This window comes from Callionymus lyra, chromosome 8 (genome assembly GCF_982586985.1).
Source record: "Callionymus lyra chromosome 8, fCalLyr1.hap1.1, whole genome shotgun sequence".
In the NCBI taxonomy this organism is placed as follows: Eukaryota; Metazoa; Chordata; class Actinopteri; order Syngnathiformes; family Callionymidae; genus Callionymus; species Callionymus lyra.
Genome location: NC_141825.1, coordinates 9,932,580 through 9,951,780, shown reverse-complemented (window position 1 = coordinate 9,951,780; position 19,201 = coordinate 9,932,580). Strand labels below are relative to the sequence as shown.

Here is a 19,201-nt window from a genome sequence, read left to right as displayed (position 1 = left end):
ATACTATAAAAAGTACATTAGCTAAATAGTGGATCATTTAATGAACAAACATGAATCAAAGTGTTGTCATGGGACAAATCATCTTTCTTTTTTACTACTTTAGGTATTTTTTATACTGTTTTACTATTTAAAGTAACTATTTATAACCACTATTTATTACTTTACTGTATAAATTATGTGTAATAGTGAAAGCAAAATCTTAAAATATATTTCTTATATTCTCATAAAGATTCTATTTCACGGGTTTCATCGGTTTAATGCAATACCATTCACTTACCCGTAGAGGGCAGTGTTTCATTATTCAGGATATTTAACCACATATAACTTTAAAGGAAAAAATAATACACTTTATCTTTATGACTGATTCTCTCATTTCAAACTAACTTGGAAGCTGGAGGTCGGGACGCTGTTGGAGTGAGTGCAGCCGGCGAAGCAGGCCGACAGGTAGGTGACCCCGTTGGAACCACAGACGGGGCTGATGGTGGAGGTGGAGCAGTTGCAGTGGCTGATGCACTTGGCTTCGGGTACCTCGCCCACACGCAGCGTGCTGGGAAGAGACAAGGACGAGGTCACGTATGTTTTAAAGGCCGTCATTCAGAAAGAAGTTGAAAAACAGGATCAGACCACTCCAGTGAATAAGACAGATTTTTGAAGCATCATTAACCGAAAAACCAACTTGCCCGAAACAGCTAAAAACGTACACACACCTTGTTAAAAAATGTTTTATTTTTGCTTAATAAAATAAATATATTTGCAAAGCTTACTCTTTAAACATGTTTTAATCGTAATGTTTATTTCTGTCTCGGTGCTGTGAGGAAAATTTAGAATTTATTTTACAATACAAAGTGTTATTTTCCTTCTAGACCAGACCCATCGCCCCGAAATCCACAAGTGGCTCCATCGAGAAATTCAAGTTCAGATGAGAAAATAATAATTATAATGTAATAACATTTAAATGAAACTTGTTTTAAAGTTAAAAAGAAACAACATTTTTTTGAAGATTCAAACAGACCTAAACTACATTTTTACGCAATAAAAACCTTTCTTTTTTAAAAACATTTATTTTCTCTTAAGCTGGTATTTTGATTTGTTTATTGAATTTGTTTACTAGAATTTATCTTAGCGTCAGCTTTTCAATCAAACTGATTTTGCGGCTGTGAGTGAGTTTTAAGTTTGGAACAACTAAACGGCTCTTTAACGAAGAAGTCGCAGCGAGGAGTAATATCGTAGTACAAGTACATTTTTACGCTCCTCTTTCCCTTTTTTAGTCACTTACATCCAACAAAGACAGGGTTAACTAGAAACATCTGTTCTCCAGTAAATCCAATTCCTGTCGTGTCTTGTCAGCAGAGCAACAGGAGGACGCTTCAGGAATTTTAAAAGACGGATACAAGCGTATTTGAATTCAGGAAATAAAGCCGGTGTGTTCCAGAAGCTGCCGGGAGAATATTTATCGCAGCGTTTTCATTTTCTGCCGTTGACCTCGACGGAAAGTGGGTCAGAACCGGCTTTACCGCCGAGCGCTCAGAGTCATATCAATACATTTATTTTAACACCTCGGTTTGCTTGAACGTCGATCTGCCGCTTTCAAAGGTCATGAAGGGAGCAGAACGTTTATAAATGGTTATTGATGCGTGGACGTCTAAAACATTTGAACCCTCGGCGTCCAAGAGTTATGTTACATATACAAAACAACAAAGACGTTTTTTCAACATTATTTTACTTATGATGTTTTTCTTTATCATGTATAAATAATATCGAATATATAGAAGATAAACTTGAATAAGAATTACATAATATAATCCCATGTCTAATTAAGTAAGTAAGTAATTTTTATTTGTATAGCGCTTTTCCAGACCAGGGTCACAAAGCGCTTAAACAATCAAAACAATATTCAATAAAGTATATATTTTAAAGATCAAGATAAAACTGATAACACAACAGGAGTTCCAGAAAAATCAAGGAAAAGCAGATCCATCAAGCGCGAAGAGAGAGGAAGATCGTTCCAAAGCTTAGGAGCAATTAAATATGATTCATAATATACTGTATAAATACATGTACTTTTATTTTTCTATCAATTCACCAAATGTTTATTTCACTAGTATTTCTTAATTTAATTTAAATTTCACATATGATTTAATAAACGTTTTTTAAACTATTAAAATGATTGTAATCTGTAATTTTCATTATGCGTTCTTTGTCCAGTAGGTGTCAGCAGTGAGCATCAGTGGAGTTCTCAATGCCCTTCGCTTGAGTTTGTTAAATGAGTTCCTCGACCAGAGGTGTTTTACCTGTTTGCATATGGGACGGTGACTCCGGCCACTGGACCCGTGTCACAACCCAGGAAGAGGAAGGAGACGTAGCAGGCGGTGGAGATCAGGTTGACCAGCATGGCCATGCGGATGGCTCCGAGGGCCGACAGGTTGAGTTTCTTCACCAGCAGGCCTCCCATGAAGATGCCCAGACACGCGCAGGGGATGGCGGTCATGCCTGGAAGTCCGAAAAGTTTTTTTAACCGTGAGTCTCGGGTCGGTGTGTGCACTCGTCGATACGGGTACGAACCTAAGAGCTGGTTGGCCGAGGTGGTGGTCAGGTTGAACTGCTGCTCCAGGTACTTGCCCAAGAACGCTGCGAATCCGGCGACGACTGCGATCTCCATGCACGCCGCCAGGATGATGCAGGAGAACACAGGGTTGGAGAGAAGGTGCTTGGTCACTTTGGGGATCACTGGTGGAGAAGAGGAGATTAAAAAACGTGGTTAACTCAAAAGTAAACATGATTTACTACTTTAACACTCGTAACAATATGTACATTTCTGAAAAAGAAAAGTAAGAATATAAGTACATTGGAAGTCAACAACGTGTGGGCATCATTTCATTTTGGCTTCTAAAAACTTTATTTTGTACTTGAGTCTTTACTATTTCAGTTACTTACACATTCAAGTCAAGTCAAGTTCTTTTATTGTCAAATATGCATGTATTCAGACCTAGAGTATACATTAAATTGTGGTCCTCTCTGACCCACGATGCAAAACATGAAAACGTAACAGAAGGCATTAAACACTTAAAACAATCAAAGACTTAACAATTAAAGACTTAAACCGACATTAATTAAGACATTCAAGAAAATAAATAACCACATTAATCTTATGAAATAAAATACTTTGTAATAAAAACATTTTCTTTCCTTTTGTGGAAATGCACATCTTAAGTAGAAAAATATATTATAAGACAGTTTAATGTCTTATTAAATTTTATTTACATCATTAATATAAACGTGTATGTATTTATCTAGTTATATCAATTCACAATTTTGTTTATTTTACCATTATTTCTTAACGAAACAAAAGAAAATGATTAAATAATAAGACAATTATATGAGCCAAAGTTTTATTCAGAGTCATTATATTATGATATGCACATGTAAAAGTATGTTGTACTGCAGTTTGCAGCAAAAATACTGTACACTTTTAAATAATAAAACAGAGATAAAAAAAACTGTGCTGCGTTCAAAGACACCTTTATAAATAATTAGGTTAATTAGAACTTTATTTAAAATGTTTTTTTTCCAATTAGACACAGCAATACAAAAAATAAAAATAAAAACAAGAACAAAGAGAAATAAAAAGCAAGAACAAGATGACACGATCTAAGTCTAAAGATAAAGAACATAGGGAACAAATCAGTTTTCTATCATGATTTATCTTAATCATTATCATTATATTTATATGATGAAAATTCAATTTATTCACATACAGTAAAGATCTTTACACAATATTAAGCTAGTTGTGCTAAATTAATTGTTTTTACTATCTTTTTTTACATGTATTTCCCCCGTAACTTGTCGCTTATCACCACAAGGGGGCGCACTGACTATTTCAGAAACGTCCTGAAGGATGGAAGTGAGGCAACTATGGAAAAAAAAAGAAGAATAAAGCCACCTCTGATGTTGTCGCACATACAAACGTACATGTCACTCAACAGAACCCGTTTATTACATGTTTTTCATGCCTTTGACAAGAAGCTCACCTTTGAGTTGTTCACAGCAGGTGCCGCTGTTGAGCGGCTCGTGGCTGATCAGGACTCCGTTACTGGGCTTTGGACTTTGAGAGTCCCGGCTGAGAGCAGGGGGGGGCAGCATGACCTGCTCGCTCTCCACCCCGTCCTCCCTCTCGACGGGCAGCGACTGAGGGAAGCCGAACATGAAGAGAGACGAGCAGAAGAGTAAGGCACCGCACAGGAGGAAGCCGGCCCACCACGCCCCGATCCACTGCGGGTCGTCCGGGCTGATCCCCAGTTTACCTGAGAGTCGTGGGGGAGGTTAAGCGGAACCTGTTAGAAGAGAACGCCAAGGTCGTCACTGAGCGATCTGGACTCACTGGTGTCGATGAAGATGAAGTCCACGTATAACTTGGTGCAGAGCGAGCCCAGGATGAAGCCGCAGGCCGGACCGAACACCAGCGTGGAAAATAAGATGCCTGCACGAGAAACGAATGCACGTCACGAACACGATCTTTACGTAGCAAAGTCTCACAAAAACAACTGGTGATGCAAAAACAGCAGAAGTTGCCGCCATGTTTACCTGCATGTGATGCTAACACACAGAAGATGCACAACTAGCTCATAGAATCTGAGTTAAACAGTTCATTCTCTCAGGTAAAATACATTAAAATTAACATTATTTGTTCACTGCAGTTTTTGGTAAGAGCCATGCTAGCTTTTTAAAACACAATGCTTACACAAAGAAAGTTATACAACTAGCTCATAGAATCAGAGAAAAACAGTATATTCTCTCAGGTGAAACACATTAAACTTAAAACTAAAATAAACAAACATTATTTGTTTACTGCAGTTTTTGGTAAGACACTAAGCTAGAAAGAGCCATGCTAGGTTTTTGAAAAACGATGCTTACACAAAGAAAGTTATACAACTGGCTCATAGAATCAGAGAAAAACAGTACATATATCTCAGGTATAATACATTAAACTTAAAACTAAAATAAACAAACGTTATTTGTTTACTGCAGTTTTTGGTAAGATGCTAAGCTAGCAAGAGCCATGCTAGCTTTTTGAAACACAATGCTTACACAAAGAAAGTTATACAACTAGCTCATAGAATCAGAGAAAAACAGTATATTCTCTCAGGTGAAACACATTAAACTTAAAACTAAAATAAACAAACATTATTTGTTTACTGCAGTTTTTGGTAAGACACTAAGCTAGAAAGAGCCATGCTAGGTTTTTGAAAAACGATGCTTACACAAAGAAAGTTATACAACTGGCTCATAGAATCAGAGAAAAACAGTACATATATCTCAGGTATAATACATTAAACTTAAAACTAAAATAAACAAACGTTATTTGTTTACTGCAGTTCTTGGTAAGATGCTAAGCTAGCAAGAGCCATGCTAGCTTTTTGAAACACAATGCTTACACAAAGAAAGTTATACAACTAGCTCATAGAATCAGAGAAAAACAGTATATTCTCTCAGGTAAAATACATTACACTTAAAACTAAAATAAACAAACATTATTTGTTTAATGCAGTTCTTGGTAAGACGCTAAGCTAGCAAGATCCATGCTAGGTTTTTGAAAAACCATGCTTACACAAAGAAAGTTATACAACTGGCTCATAGAATCGGAGAAAAACTGTATATTCTCTCAGGTAAAATACATTCATCTTAAAACTAAAATAAACAAACATTTTTTAGTTTACATCTCATACAATTTAACTGATGTCGTTTCTTAGTTTTATAACAATGATCTAATAACAAATGTTGTTTATTTAAAAGCGTATAATATGAAACTTTAAAGAGAAACTTTACTAGACCAGATAATTAGCATAACCTTTAACAATATAAATAGACAATAAAAAACAATAAAAAACGTGTTTTTAATGATCTGTAAAACCCTGACTCATTATATTTGACATTATTATTATTTTTTGTATTCTTTATATTATTAACACTGAAAACATTTAGCAAAAATAAGCACCAAACGAGAGGGAAGCTCAACAAGGTACTCAAAGTGATACATTGTTTATACCCTTGTTTGTCAGAGCAGTTCCTCAGAGCTGCACGAAGTGTGATACAAAGTGTGGAAACTATGACGAGGCAACAAACGTTTGCTCTATTCTCCAGCGAGACCACCCACACAGGAAGAGAGTCCTCGGGTCCACATAAACCAGACCTCGTTCGCGTGATTCCGCACATAAAGAAAATGGCAAACAGACTCGGCGTCTCACGAAGACGCGAGTGGAGATTGTGACAGTTGTGGTTGAGGGCAGGATGACACGCTGTCGCAGGTTTTAACCGCTTCCTCTAAGAGACGTCGGCCTAATATGTCCTGTCACGGCGCTTACGATCAATCCGTTTAGCTCCGACATGGTCACAGGAAGCTGCACATCGGGGGAGGTGGCCGCCGAAGAACTCGACATGTGTTGAGGCTGAATTTGCCTGCGGTGTCTCCTAATGAGTGCTGTGTTGGTGTTTCGCAGCGTTTCCTTAGAAACAGACGGTCGTATCCATGTAGCAACAACATAATTGTGTTATCTGCAGGAAGCCTCACTCGTTCTCAGCCTGAAGGTGCACCTGAACTAGTCGCTACAGTCCAGAGGGCGGACTGCTTGCTGACATCTGGTGGTTGGAAGGAGAATCACAAGTATATATATATATATTTTTTTTGTCGAAGAAAATTAATTCAAGAAAATCATAATATTGTTTTAATTTAAAATAAGTTAAAAAAAAGTGCTTTATATTTGTAATTATTATCTCTGCCAAGGAGGTTTTATTTTGTGTATATTTCCCTGTGTGTCAGGTATTTAATTAATAAATAAAACTTTTAGTTATTATTATTTGGATGGTGTACCTGAGCTTCATCTGGATCTAGAAAGGTTTTGAAAAGATCGTCATTGACTTGTACTGCTTATAACCGCTACCGCACCCTTCTGATATAAAGGGAAAAAAATGTACTATTTTAAAAACATTGAATACAAATAATTGAGTGAAATCAACTTCCAACACATTTCAACAGTGATCTTGATTCCCACCAAATTATTTTACAATTATTAATTATTATTATTAATTTTTTTAAACTTATTTTGATGTATACTGTGTATTTAAAATTATGTGAAATTAGCTCCTTGGCAAAGGTATACATTGTATAAGTACTATTCTAGTTTAGATATATTGGGTTAATTTCTGACGTCTTGTTAAATTTGTCTATTTATATATTATGAATAATTTTTTCTTTTTATGGTCATAAACTCTCCTAAAACCATTGAGATGCTGCAGGGAAACTAACACTGTAAAGTAACTGATGATGAAATGATGAAACTGTGCAAGTACACAACATTTCCTTCAGATATAATCACACAGCTCCTCCACCAATTAAAAGGACATTCATATTTTTGTATCTATTTTCTCAAAATGAATTAGTATTTGTAAAATATTTCTCATTGCCGACTGGATTTATTCTTTGTACTGGTTGTTTCTCAAGCTGCGTCATTCACACAAGCAGATGACACTTGAGTATTCTTGAACAAGTTGCCTCATTTGACTACACAACTTCCACATCGTGTATTTAATCTCACGTGTTTGCATTGCTGCTGTTTATAAAGTGTCGTGGGAGCCTGAAACAAATAGTGTTGATGACACAACCTTCAGTAAAAAAAACATTGACTTCGTCATTTCACATTTAACAACAATGAAGTCATTTTTTCCCCTTTAACTTAAACATATTTACTTGTTTTAGAAACATCGTCTTGAGTGTGTCTTGAATGTTTGATCAAGTTACACCACTTATGTGTGCGATTCATTAAGTTTCAAACTAAAGGCGTCTTCTAGAAGAATTACACGAGTAGCAAAGACGGTAACTTTGGTAGGGAATTATTTTATGTTGTGTACGTGTTCAAACTGAATCTACTAGTTAGTGGAAATTGGTTCAGTAATTATACTTTCAAAAAGCCATCAAACTGTTAGAATAAATTAATAAAAAAAAATAGGTAGAAAAAAACAAACAGTTATTGTCTCTTTATATGAGACAATCACTGAAAATAGAAAAAGATACAATTCCAACTGGTGTTAATAAAATACAAAAAAATAAGCAAAAAAAAAACCCCAAAAAAACTTTACTAATTAATTTTATTTGCAGATTCTCAATATAAATGATTAAATATGTGAAGTAGTAAATGTGTGGGTAAAAGAGATGTTTGCAAAATTTGAGAATATTTATATAACGCACAAAAAGGGGGTTAAAAATTCAAAGTCAAGTTGTAATTCAAACAGAAATATCTGAAAACTCCCAAGTTTTCAACCAGTCGTTTTAGCATTTCAAATCAGGGGTCGCCACATCCAGTCAGTGTCCTCCACTTGAACCTATGATCCAACCATCCCTATGACCTCATATAACACCCCTTTGATCAGTCGTTGTCTTCTCCTCCATCTGAAGACATTCTTCGTCGTCCAACACTCTCTCATCTCCGCGTGACCAAACCATCTGGCCACACTCGCTTCGTCTCCAAGCTTCTCCGTGTGAGCTCTGATACACTCATATCTGATCTTTCTGTTCTCTAAACTTTACTTTACAGCATATCATCCGTAGCTAGTTATAGTCACTTGGTTCTGGGTCAGTCAAAAGTCTCTCTAGCAAATGAATATAAACTAGTATGTCTTCCTGTTGGACCGAGCCTCGTAGTACCGTGCAAATTAAACTCTCGCCGGAGCGTGTTCCATGTAATTCAATAACAAGGTCCGGCCCCGCTCTTTTTTGTCTCCGTCTAATTTGTTTAGGGACCACGAGAATAAAAAAAACAACACTTTCCCTCCTCCCCTGGTGACGACCAACAAACAGAAGGAGCCACTGTTGTCCGGCAGCACACGTTCACAGAACAAACATGGTTTCCTGTATGGTTTCCTGCGGTCTCGGCCGAAACTACAGAACCTCTGACGTCAAGCCATTCATTCTGGTGCTTCCTGAGCCACAACATTTACATGCATGTTTGTGTATTGTGAACAAGTGCAGGCACCTTTAATCCACTTGTAGTGGAGACGTGAATGAACCTTTACAGTGGAATAAAGGTGCATTCACGTCTCCGGTAGTAGTTCCGAGCTGCAGATCAAAAGATTGACGTGTAAAGAAAGTTTCTTGTGTCGGTTTCCTGTTTAGTCTTCCTGGTAACTTTGAAATGTCCTCTCAGTGCTTCAGCTAATACTGAGAGAGTTTAACCGTTTTAGAAATATTCACGATTAAAACAATCATTACAGAAAATATGAAAAAAATATGGATGTTAAAATGTTACTTATTGCTAATTTAATTAGTGACTTATGTCGTCATTAGGGATAAAAAATATTTTAAATATTTCAATATTTTGTGTTTCTGATTTTAATGTTTTTAATTTTGAATAACAAATGTTTTCTGTCACGTAAACGTTCAAGAGGCATTTTTTTTTAACAATAGGACACAAAAATATTGGTAGATTTTAAGGAAAATATTGCTGTGCCACCATTGTCCTGAATTCATTTCCTGCTTCAACTGTACAAAAGCGAAACCTTGTCCAGCATTAATAATCCTGCTCAAGTGGACCACGTAATCCTCGCAGATCCGGGTTGAGCAGAGCGACACGACGACACGGGAGACCAAACAACAGCTTGTGCCACTTTCTCAAGGGGCCAGACTGAAAGTGAGACTGTGTCGAGTGATTACTGGAGATGAAGACGAGTGCCTTGTCCTCCTTGTTTTTTGACTTGTAGTTTCTACGAAACACGCTTTCTCAGACGCTTGTGAAACGAGTGCGCTCTTCCTCTCCTCACAGTGGACGTCCAAAAATGCAAAGCAACAGCTAAAACTTATCAGAGACCAAACCTTATTTCTATTATTGATTTAACATGGTAAGTTACTTAGATCCCAAATATATTTATATCGTTGTTTCTTTCGTGTTCTTATTGTCATAAATAAGAACAGTAACACTTCAGACAGTTGGCCTGACAACAACAATACGACAGAAAAATCACGGTCAAAGTGTTTTTTCTTTTCAAATGGACAATAAGATTCACACAATATATATATTTGTCAAAAATAAACGCTGTCTCAGCACTCTTAAGGACTATAGTACAGATGATAATTCTGTGTCAAGCTAACTACTGAAGGTGAATGAATGACAGAATTTTTCAGGTAGTTCTCTTTACTAATAAACCAGAACCTTTCGACTCCGATCACAGGTTTTAAAACAGTTAAAATGATGCCGGTCACTTAATAGATTAAAAGTAAATTATTTACAACAGAAATGCTAAAGGCGAAAGATAAATAGCTGATGCTAACTAGCGCTTGTTTGCTCTCTTATCTAATACTAACAGCTGTAGGCATTACAGTAACTGTACCTTTATTAATCCTCTTAACAACAACATAACTAAAATCTAACATTAGCCAATTAAAAGTGATTTTAACCAGCAAACCAGCACTAGCTAGCATCAGCTAATAAACAAACACGTGCCGTGTCTCAAATCGCATACTTCTCTTAGTGCACTGGCGGTTAGTATGCATCAGGATAGTGTACTTACTAACTAGTACGCCATTTCTCAACAGATAGTATGTCTTAAATCAAACACTGCCGCTACACACTAACAGGAAATGACACGACAGCTTCTTCTTCTACTACTATTTAAAGATGATTTCAACCAGCTGTTGGAACACTTTCGCCGACACCTGCTGGCAGCACGTTTTGTTTGGATGAAGAAATATGAGAAAGAAATATTGGCGAAACATTTACACTGGTATCAGCACCGAAGACGTGTCATCCTCCTACTGCTGGCTGAAAATGCACCTGTAAGTATATGAATATATATTTATATATGACGTAACTTCCGTTTACAACGTCAACGTCACTAAGATGGCGGCTGTTTAGGGTAGAAAGTGTCCATTGATCCATACTCAGTTTTGTGGACGTCAATTTAGTGTGTATGGCACACTACATTTCGCAATAGAAATACTAAGTTTAAGTACGCAAGTACGCGATTTGAGACACATCTCAGGAGCTCTAAAGGTAGCAACTCATGTCTTTCAAGGACCATCTTACAGCCAACATTTCATATATAAAATTAATAAAAGTCAATCAACCATGACTTCCTTTATTATCTATAAATTATCAATTTTATTTTTGCAAATGTTCAGGGGAATCAGAGCGAGAGGTCGACTCACTTCACTCACTTATAAATCAAGTTTTAATCAAGTTTTTGTATTTGGATAAACGACGATGATTAAGATTCAAAACCAGCTGTTAAAAAACACACGTTGAACGAGATATGGAGAGCAGAGCGTTTATTTATCAGCTCACTGAATCTCTCAATTTCTTTCTGTCACACTCCGTCTCCTCCGGATCGTGAGTAACATGACAACCGAGCAGCAACCTCTTGTAATCCTCGCGGCGACCCCCCCCCCCCAACTCGGCACCTCCACCTATAGGTGTTATGTAAACGCAGCTGCTGACACGTCGGCAGGATTATTAACAAACAGGTAGAAGTCATGCGAGCAGCCGCGGAGGTGAAGTCTATTTCGATGCGGCACAGAGAAGATTAATGTCGAGCAAATCTTGGCTGATCCATAAGTATGTGCTAACTGCATTAGACGGCAGCTTTGGGCGCAGGAAGCCAGGGCGGCTTCGGCTAACTTGAGTGGCTTTTAGTATCAACGTCAATGTATCATTGCCAACCTCACACGCCTTCTGCTTCATCCTCGGACCTGATGGACCCCCTTGCTCGGTCCACAATGCTCATGCATGTTTAAACATTTTATATATATTTCATTCTTTTATATTGACTCGTATGCTACTCGTAACCACGGTTCCTTCAGCTTAAGGCAAGATATATAGTCAAGATTTTTTTCTGACATTTTAATACTATTTTAAATTAAATGTAACCCCAACTTCAAATCAAACCAAAACCAAAAAAAAACGTCATTACCGTGGCTGGTGGGTTGGTAAGTTAGTTCTCCAATTGTGGTGGTGGTGGGAGCTGGAGGTTGTACTCTCACCATCCAACTCATCCAGAACCACTTTGTGGATGAGTACGACCCCACCATTGAGGTACACCAGCGTTATTACCCGCATGAATTATCATGAAGGAGTCCTTCATGTTGGGATGGAACAGCAAGTGAAATACGAAAAAAAAATTTTTAAATGCTATTAATACCACAAATTGTAATCTATCAAAGCACCACATGTAGACCCTTGGCTGTATTTATTTGGCCCTCATGACGTCGGAGTAAAAACTATTACTGATCAATGTTGAAGTGTTTCTGACGTGATGTTTCTTGATTACTAGATAAACTCTCAAGTTTGTTGAGAAACAAAAAATACACCAAAAAAAATGTCTAGTATCAAATGATGAATAGTATACTATATGTACTTTTTATCAAGAAAACAGGTAAACTGTTTACTGTTGTTTTGCACCTAAAGCAATGGTTTTAAAATCAGTTAACACACTTTTAACGTCCCGAACCAAATGTATATTTACCAAACTGTAACAGGAAGTATGAGTGAAGATTATTGATCATTCATTTTTTGCATTTAAATGTATCCAATCCAAACAATAAATAAGACTTATACAAATGTGGGGATAGAGACTGAAACCTGAACCTGAACCTGAAAACCCTGAAAAGAAGATTTCTCGATAAAATGTGATTGATTTTTACAATATTTTCCTTTTTTATTTAATCTCATTAGTTTTGCCATGACATTTCTATTATCTGTTCATTATATATAGTTTATTGGGACAGATATCTATATTATTTTTCCAAAATGAGTGTCTTCTCAAGCTTGTGTATTTTCTTAATATTAAAAACATTCGATTAAATATTTCAGGGTAAATTGAAGTTGTCGGTTCACAACAAAAAGATTAAAACATTCAATGAATACATTCAAGAGTATACATTAAAACTAATAATGAAAACTAATAATCTTGTCTTCAAACTTAGATTTAACTCATTATTTCCTAAAAATAAAATAAAATGAAATTTCCCTCTCGCCTTGATCCTAAATATCTGATGTGGTCGTTTTACTGGCCAAACATTTGACACAAACAAACCATGTGTTTGAGAAACGACCTCTACAATCATTGCCTCAAGTGAGCCAGAAAGTGTTTTGTGTGGTGGTTGCTGAGAGACACAAACAGTGTGACTCAAAAAAACCCATTTTGCGTGACATCATCATCGGGGTTTGAGAATAATCCAGGCCAAAGCAGAGATGGATGTTGGTCAGCTGTCTCCTATAGTAACCCTGCTGATTCTACAGCCGAGTGACCTAAATAACGTGCCAAGGCTGAGTAAGTAGGCTCTCCACTCACAGTTAAATGCCATTAGATCAGGATCATCCCACCAGCGTTTGCAACTGACCATCCAAAATACAAACATCCTTCACTTTGACCTTCCCTTTATCACATCCAACAGAAACTTCAGTGTATAGAGGCTGACACTGGACGCTGTATAGCCGCGAACAAACGCAGAGTTTGTGTCACATTTAACCCACAATCGGCTTGAGCTAAGCCACGGTGAGGTCGCGGCCTGACCCGGGAGGGTGGGGGGGGGGTGAAACGTCACTCGCCTGCATCACTACTGCCCACCTATCATCAGCGACACCTGAGCAACGTCTAGACGGAAGATAACAGCAGGTTCTACCGCAGCGGGACGGTGGTTAATGCTGACTTGCAACCGAGCCAAGTCAAGTTGGCGCTCCCGCTCAAGGACACTGGATTCTTCGGCGCCAACTATCCCGCTGAGCACTTAACTAGAGACTTCAAAACACCACATATTTCAACTCAACAGGGCTACTCGGTGAAAAAAACAACAACATTGTCACAGAGAATGTAAACAATTAGGCAACGACCATTCAGAAATCATGAGTGTGTTTATAGATATTTTAAAGCCTCTCCTTAACATTGTTCTTGTTTCTCAGTCCAATTACACACAGTTTTAAATGCCTTTCTTTCCATCCATCCATCCATCCATCCATCCATCCATCCATCCATCCATCCATCCATCCATCCATCCATCCATCCATCCATCCATCCATCCATCCATCCATCCATCCATCCATCCATCCATCCATCCATCCATCCATCCATCCATCCATCCATCCATCCATCCATCCATCCATCCATCCATCCATCCATCCATCCATCCATCCATCCATCCATCCATCCATCCACCCATCCCTCTCTCTCTGTGTCTCTCTCTCTGTCTCTGTCTCTATTTGTTTGGTAGGAAAAAAGTCACTCCAATCCTTTAAAAATGATAAGAAATTGGATTAAAGTAAAGTTAAATAGGCAGCAGATTTATATCCAAATAAAGTAAGAAGTGGTTTATACAATTGAAGCTATTCATTAAGAAGTAAGAATATTTATTCCTATGTGTTTCTTTCAGTCACTCAGCTGTTATTTTTCTTCATTTTGTAAATATCACCTAAAATGTTGACCCCAGAGTGACTCTTTGGCGTCTTCAAAGTAGAATGAAATGCTTCCATCTTTCCAAGACGGATGGTCGTATTTCATAATTCAGCGACAAGCGAGCTGTCGCGGCTGACGTCCCTTCAGATGACAATAGAGGAGAAGTCACTTAAGTGGAGTGGAGAGAGGGTTTACCGAATGAGCGAAAATGCTTCAGCTGAGGAAAGAACTGTCCTGTCGCGGACATTGCTGCCGTTTTAATCTAAAAATATTGCATCCTGCCCTTTTGGCATTATATAAGCTGGAGTGAAGCCATCAAATTGAGTTTCTGCCTGAAGATGAAATCCTGAGCCAAGTCTGAAGCAGTTTAGTTCAGGTCCATTAAACAAAAGCCAATTTATCAAAACTCTCTCTCTCGTCACGATGTTTACATGATTCATGGAAAATTGAGTATTGTTTAACTTGAGAAAGCACCCAGACGGTGCATACCTCCGCCAAGGACCTAATTTAAAATGACTTGAATCAATCAAATCAATGAAACTACTTCTGTAATTCTCCATTTGACCAGTGATGTAAACTGTCTCTAGCACCTCATCTTGCCAATTTAACATCTGAAACAACACATTCAATGGGATAATTCAGCAACAAATCCTTCAAAACCTACCAAATCCAGATGGAAATGCCACCAGAATATAAATATGCCAAACATTTCTGTTAAGCGTCCCAGTTCGATTAGTGATGAGGTTCATTCATTGATTCATTAATTTTCTTTGGCGATTAATCCTTTATGGGGGTCATGGGGGGACTGGAGCCTACACACAAAGACTAACAACTACACACACACTAATACCTAGTCCCCATCAACCTCTGTATATATTAGGACTGTGTTCCTGGAGTAGACCCACGCAACACAGGGAGAAGATACAAACTACACAGAAGATCACAAGTTTTATGTAGTAGTTTGAAACAAGATCCTTGGCAGAGGTATGCACTGTCTCAGTGCTCTTTGGTTTTGATTTACATTTAGGGGTTACTAAAAGTATTTTTTAGAATGAGCTCAATGGGACAGAAGCATAGCTCGCCCGCACAACCCGGTAGAAAACTAGAAATTAATTATGTAATTCCGTACTATAACATCAAGATAACATACTCTTGTCCCATTAAAGCAGCAATAAGCAAGAATCCTTTTTTTTTTGGCTCCCCACACAAAAAAATTGTAAACACAATCGGTGGCTACTCTTTTGCCAAACACCAAAAATGATTCTCGTTTGTATAGTCAAAATAAAAAGTGAAATGTTACATTTATTGCTGCTTTAATCAACATTTCCTAAAAAATCCTATAAAAAGTATTTCGCTAAATTTACTTGTAAATGACAGACACAGGTATCGCCCGCAAAAAAACCTTCCTGGACAAAACATTTTACACTCTGGCACCGTTATTTTTAGAAAAATCCATCATAATTAGTGAGATCTTCTTCATCAGGAGAAGGGATTTCACTGATCAATCGGTGTCACGTCGCTGCGTCGCTCTTATATAATGATCGGCTGTGTTTTGCTTGGTCGGCGTCCAGTCTTGTACTTTCTCCGAGTAGGTCAATTCCATTATGCTACTTAACTGTGACCTGTCGAAGTATAATCTTTGAGTCCAATTAGCCCCGTGGCATCGCACCCGCCTTCTCTTCCAGGAAGAAGTAAAAAGCCCTCATTAGCCTAAATGACTCCAGTATTAGTTTGCACTAACAAAGTCCATTTGTTTCCATTTTATGACGAAGGGGTTTAAGCCTTAATTAAGGCAGAAATCCTAATTGCTTGTTGCAAACAAGGACACGCGCGTCGCCTTTTTTGATTCACAGCGTCGCTGACTCACTGCTGCTTTGTCTTACTATTCAGCGAGAGTAATACAAGCGGGTGATACAATAATAACGATGGTCCTTTCTGTGCCATAAGATTACATAAACGGTCCGGGCACGTTTTCAAGTGACTCAGAGAGAGAGAGACGGGTTGTAGTCACTGGAGGAAAGTTAAAAAAAAAAAAAAGCTGCTTCTTTCTACAGTGATCTTTTGTAATCTTTCCTCTCATGTTCTGACACGCCGCCATTCACTCACGTCTGTAATTGGGAAGCTGGGTGGCAGGAAGGAGTCCCGGAGGACAGAAGGGCACGAGGCCGGAGCTCTCTGCTGAAGAGCCACATCTGCTCTATTGAGGAGCGGCGGCGGCGAGAGGTTCTGGACCGTTCGGCGGCAGCTGCCGTCGGCTCCTTCAGCAGGTGGCCCGGCATAATTATCGCGATAGAGACGCCCGGTGATTAACCCCTTTACCCCTCTTTCCTCCAGAAACATGTGAGAAGCTGACGAAGTGAGAAGGCGCCACATCATCCGCCAGTTTGCAAAAAGTGGAAAGTTTCATCCGGAATCAAAGATTGCCAGCCGTGTCCATATCATGGGATAGATTTAATCCGTTCTGTTTTTACCACGATATGAACATAAATCATGTCAATTCTCATCCCCTGCTGAGACACTGCTTGGCTGTAAACGTACAGCATATACTCATCCCTCTCTCTTTTGCATTTGATGTCAGTTCACAACAATGATTTTACATGTATTATCAATTACAACTGAATCATATCTATTAAGGTATAGTTATTAATAGACAGATTATTGTGTTCAGGCCTATTTGGAATTTCGGTCTATCATGTTCAGATTCTCCACATACGAACTTGTTTTTGATTTTCAGACGAGAGTCCAAATCACTGACAAAGCAGCTCTTCCAGCCAGATCTTGGTATCAAACCTTGGTACTATTGTGGCACCAACATTCTTCAGTAGTAGTATCGAAACATGCTACATCTTTAGGTATCCATGCGTGATTTAACTTAATAATGTGTGGATTTTTCATTAGATTTATCTGTCTCTTGTTAGCAAGTGGTCTTTTGAACTGGTAAAGTAGGTATTGAAAAAGTATGGTTCAGAAAGCGGTATCGAAGTGAAGACATCAGTATCAATAACATTATCGGGAACGTCCCCATGTTCTTTGTGCTAGCATTTAACTAAGTTACGATGACCTCACCCACTACTAGTGTTACTGCAAAATAGCCATAAGATTCCAATTTCCAGTGTTTTTTTAAATAATATATACAAATATCTTGCTCACTGATACAGAAAACTTTCCGAAATTCTGACTCAAAGCAGGTCATTGGTTTCTGTGATCTTGTTATTTCAGGCCTGGCCAAAAGCTCATCACGACAGATTGTGAAAGTTAATTCAATGAAATTACCAGGAACTTTTTGAGTGAAAAATGAACACAACTTTATTAACAAATACCCCAAGATGAAATGCACTTAACATTCTAAGCCTTCCACTACAACAATCTCAACATTTACTTTCCTGTTTATTTGTATTACTTGAGTAATCACTACACAAATTGTTTGCTACAAATTTGCCTGACCCAGGCTGATAAAAAAAGCAGGGCTTCTTAGAACCGGAGCTACATCCAGGTAACTACGATATTTGATGCTCACTGGCATGACAGAATGTCTCGCCACTTTTTATTCTGTAGATAAATACACAGGTGATTGTTGTTATTATGAATCAGTTACAATTTTAAATTGTTTTTTGAGAAGTCACACCTGTTTCTTATGAAGGACGATAAATGTATAAATAAGTGTATAAATACGTGACAAAAAGGAAAAATACGTAACAAAATTTATAAATAAATGTGTGGATAATCTCAATATGTCAAAATGTAAAAATAAATAAATGACTTCTGATTTAATTTTTACAATTACATACATTTTGACATTTATTTATACATTTTTACATTTTGTCTTCTATTTATTTAGGTTTTTATACATTTTGACATTTCGTTGTACCTATGTAAATGAAGTGGGCGGGTCCAACATCAGTCTAAGGCAGTGATTGGTTAAACAGGTGAAACAAACTAAAGCAATCGATGTCGAACGACATTTATTAATATATTTATACATTTATTTATACATAAGTAATTTATCGTCCTTCATAGTTTCTGTTGCATTGTAAAAGGTCACTATAACGACAACATAATGTACTTAATTTAACAGAAATGTATTTAATATAGTATGGACTGTGAGTTTGTTCCACACCTTCCTCAAAAGAAAAACACTTTTAAAAAACGATAGATATTAATTTGAAAAAGTCAAAGGCGAATAAACATCTTGACCTCATAGGAAAGAAAACATCAACACCACTTTAATAACTAGTTATTCTTTGGTTAACGCTGAAGTTAACACCTGCTCACGAAGCCAGTAAATTCTCATTTTCAATTAGCTGAGTGAAAACTCCGTGAAGAAGTCAATTATATTTGCAACACCTATTGATCAGAGTCCATTTAATTAGGCACCGCGATCCCTCACTCTCCGCCATAACTGATAGGGGGATTAAGTGCCAAACATGCATCCGAGTAATCCCAGGAGCTCACGGAGCAACCACTTACACACCACTCAATCAATGAAGCCTGGGATTTGTGAGGGAAAAAAAAAGAGATCCCAGTGCAGGATGATTCTATATTTCCCCAAGCAACGGTCAGAAGCTTCAATTCTGAAGAGTGAGCGGCTTTGTGCGGCATCTTAGCCACGACCACTGCACGAGTGATGAAGTTACAGCATTGATTTTCTTCATCCGCTCTTTGCTTACGAAGTGGTTTTTTTATTCGACTATAGGAGCCACAATATAGCCAACAATTTAGTTAATTCAATGAAAATACCAATCGTCATCCTATTTCTAGTTCACTTCTATTC

The 19,201-nt window shown here is 37.7% G+C and overlaps 1 protein-coding gene across 1 annotated transcript in view; it reads right to left on the bottom strand.

The window, feature by feature from the left end:
- The window catches only part of slco3a1a (solute carrier organic anion transporter family member 3A1a), a 41,510-nt gene that overhangs the window by 2,758 nt on the left and 19,551 nt on the right, over positions 1-19,201 (bottom strand). The window contains exons 3-7 of the mRNA XM_087797067.1: positions 4,379-4,477; positions 4,029-4,301; positions 2,563-2,727; positions 2,292-2,490; positions 385-547 (exon numbers count right to left, since the gene is read on the bottom strand). Of these exons, the coding sequence (XP_087653193.1) occupies positions 385-547; positions 2,292-2,490; positions 2,563-2,727; positions 4,029-4,301; positions 4,379-4,477 (899 nt within the window). The remainder of the gene's footprint in view (positions 1-384; positions 548-2,291; positions 2,491-2,562; positions 2,728-4,028; positions 4,302-4,378; positions 4,478-19,201) is intronic.